The sequence below is a fragment of the Homarus americanus genome, unplaced genomic scaffold, assembly GCF_018991925.1.
Source record: "Homarus americanus isolate GMGI-L3 unplaced genomic scaffold, GMGI_Hamer_2.0 scaffold1211, whole genome shotgun sequence".
Taxonomy (NCBI): Eukaryota; Metazoa; Arthropoda; class Malacostraca; order Decapoda; family Nephropidae; genus Homarus; species Homarus americanus.
The window spans coordinates 651,273-654,477 of NW_024710935.1; the positions used below are offsets into that span (position 1 = coordinate 651,273).

The 3,205-nt window shown below is 59.0% G+C and overlaps 1 protein-coding gene across 1 annotated transcript; it reads left to right on the top strand.

Moving 5' to 3' along the window:
* Nucleotides 1-303: 303 nt before the first annotated feature.
* On the top strand, nucleotides 304-759 carry LOC121858013 (golgin subfamily A member 6-like protein 22). Its single transcript, XM_042354287.1, has one exon. The coding sequence runs from the start codon at nucleotides 304-306 to the stop codon at nucleotides 757-759; it is 456 nt and encodes a 151-aa protein (XP_042210221.1).
* The last annotated feature ends 2,446 nt before the right edge of the window (nucleotides 760-3,205 follow it).

Genomic DNA, 3,205 nt, shown 5'->3' on the forward strand with positions numbered 1-3,205 from the left:
TACTATATGGGAGAGCGTTTGCTGTGCTATGTGGGAGGGCCTGTGATGTACTATGTGGTAGGGCGTGTGATGTACTATGTGGGAGGGCGTGTGCTGTACTATGTGGGAGGGCGTGTTATGTGCTATGTGGAGAGCGTGTGCTGTACTATGTGGGAGGGTGTGTGCTGTACTATGTGAGAGGGCGTGGGTACTATGTGGAGGGGTGTGCTGTACTGTGTGGGAGGGCGTGTGCTGGACTACGGAGAGTAAGGGGAAGGGGCGTGGGATAGAAAGAATGCGAGTAAGTTATAGATAGGGCGCTGAATGGGTAACGTTAAGAAGGCGTGGTGGAGGACGACAAGGCGTGGTGGAGGACGACAAGGCGTGGCGGAGGACGTCAAGGCGTGGTGGAGGACGACAAGGCGTGGCAGAGGACGACAAGGCGTGGTGGAGGACGACAAGGCGTGGCAGAGGACGACAAGGCGTGGAGGACGACAAGGCGTGGCGGAGGACGACAAGGCGTGGCGGAGGACGACAAGGCGTGGCAGAGGACGACAAGGCGTGGTGGAGGACGACAAGGCGTGGCAGAGGACGACAAGGCGTGGTGGGGACGACAAGGCGTGGCGAGGACGACAAGGAGTGGTTGAGGACGACAAGGCGTGGCGGGGACGACAAGGCGTGGCGGAGGACGACAAGGAGTTGAGGACGACAAGGCGTGGCGGGGGACGACAAGGCGTGGCAGAGGACGACAAGGCGTGGGGGACGACAAGGAGCGGTTGAGGACGACAAGGCGTGGAGGACGACAAGGCGAGGACGACAGGAGCGGTTGGACAGGACGACAAGAGGACGACGCGTTGAGGGACGACAAGGCGTGGCGGGGACGACAAGGCGTGGCAGAGGACGACAACGGTTGACAAAGTGGGGGGACGACAAGGCGTGGCAGAGGACGACAAGGCGTGGCGGGGACGACAAGGAGCGGTTGAGGACGACAAGGCGTGGTGGGGACGACAAGGGTGCGTGGCGGAAGACGACAAGGCGTGGCGGGGACGCCAAGGGGTGGTGGAGGACGACAAGGCGTGGCGGAAGACGACAACGACGACGGCGTGGCGGGGACGTCAAGGGGTGGTGGAGGACGCAACAAGGCGTGGCGGAAGACGACAAGGCGTGGCGGAGGACGACAAGGGGTGGTGGAGGACGACAAGGCGTACTGATGGACAAGGCGTGGTGGAGGACAAGGCGTGGTGGAGGACAAGGCGTGGCGGAGGAAGACAAGGGGTGGTGGAGGACAAGGCGTGGCGGAGGACAGGGCGTGGGACAGCGCGTGTACAGATTACAGATTAAGGAAGCTGGGGTGGCGTGCGGAGATGTAGAGGGCGTGTTAATGTATCGAGGGCGTGCGTATGTAGGGAAGACATTTGAATATATAGGAGGCGTGTGGAGGCAGGGATGGCGTGTAAGGAGGACGTGTGAGGTAAATGATAAAAATTTAGAATACGCGTGTAGATGTACTGTAAACAGGGCGTGTAGATGTAAACAGGGCGTGTAGAGGTAAACAGGGCGTGTAGATGTAAGTATAGAGATCATATAATTGTATGGAAGGCGTGTGTGTACTGTAAAAGGGCGCGTAAAGGTTGAGGAGGCGTGTGTAAGATATGAGCGTTCCTATATGTCGATAAGGCGTGTGTACAGTAAGGTGGTGTGCAGATATAGGGCGGGCGTGTGTGTGCGTATTGTAAAAAGGCGTGTAAAGGTTGAGGAAGCGTGCGTATGATAAGAGCTCACGTAGATGTCGAGGTCTGGTACAGGTAAGGAAGGCGTGTGTGTGTTGTGAGAAGGCGCGTAGATGTAGGAAAGGCGTGTGTGAGTGATAAGAACGCGCGCAGATATAAGAAAAGCATGTGTGTATGTTTGGTTAGAGGGCACGTAGACGAGAGAAGGCGTGGGTGTGATAAGAAGTTGCGTAGATGTAGGGAAGGCATGTATATGGTTAGAGGGCGTGTAAGGGGAATGTGTCGCGTGGGGTGGCGCGGTGGGCGAGGCAACGTGTGGCGCGGGTGTGTGTGGTGTGGGCGGGAGAGGGGAACGGTGTGAGCGGCTGTGAGGTGGTGTTCTGGTGTGATACATGGGTGGCAATAAATGAGTGTGGTGAGGAGGTGGCTGGGTGGCCCGCCCCCCCGCCGCCCGCTGGACCAATGGTGGGCGGTCTGCGCCGAGACTCCGCCCCTTGCCCCCGCCGCCAGGGGGCAGCAGCGGGCGACTGTGGACGGGCGGCGTTAGCGAGCGGCAACCAACAAGTCGTCCCCAGTCTGAGGGAGGCCCTCTCGCAGCGCACACAACGCCGTGTGTCGCCCGCAGGTCCACAGTGTGTGCCAGACGTGTGGTGTGTAGGGCGCCCCGCGGCCTGTACTAGTGTGACGTGCTGCTCTCACGCCCCCACGTGACCCTCACTACCACCCCTTGTGACAACACTTAGTGACACCCTTTGTGACATGCAGCAGCCCCTGCGATAACTGCTGCTGCTGCTGTTCTTACCTCTGCTGACACGCAGCGCCAAACACTCGTGAAGGTGGCTGCGTCTGAAGGTAGCTCAGCCCCGGAGGTGGGCGGCGGGTGGGCGGGTGTTGGAGGATTGGGCAGTTTCACGGTGGCTCCTCACCCTTTGCTGGGTACCATGGCGGCGCCAGGGCCTGACGCCCAAGGCGGCGCGGGGGGCGACATCCCCGGCAAGGACTTGGCCGCCCTACAGAACCTACAGCCCATGGATTGGCTCTTCAAGAAGGAACGCATCTTCCTCCTGGCTCAGTTCTGGCAACAGGTACGTGTGGTCCCGCAGTGCCATGCTAACGGTGGCACTATCGCTGTGGTGGGTGGCCCTGGCCTGACCCGGGCACGTGGGCGGCGTCCGCCTCACCACCACTCACTCTGCGACTTACCACATACACACCACTACTACTACTTAGCCCCAATAAATTCACTACCGTCTACACACCACCTCTCCGGTAGTCTACAGTGTAAATATTATCATTATAAGTTAAAGGAACTGTACTAAAGTGTAAAACATGATTTACTGTGATGCCTTCGTTAAGTGTGAGCTTTACCGACGGCTGTGTGCTGGTGACAATAATACTGTAGCTTGGTGACAGGTGGAGAGCACTTGGTGCGTCAAGTGACCAGCCCGCCACCACACCTCCCCACATTAGTCACGCCAACCCTGGGTCACCCTCAA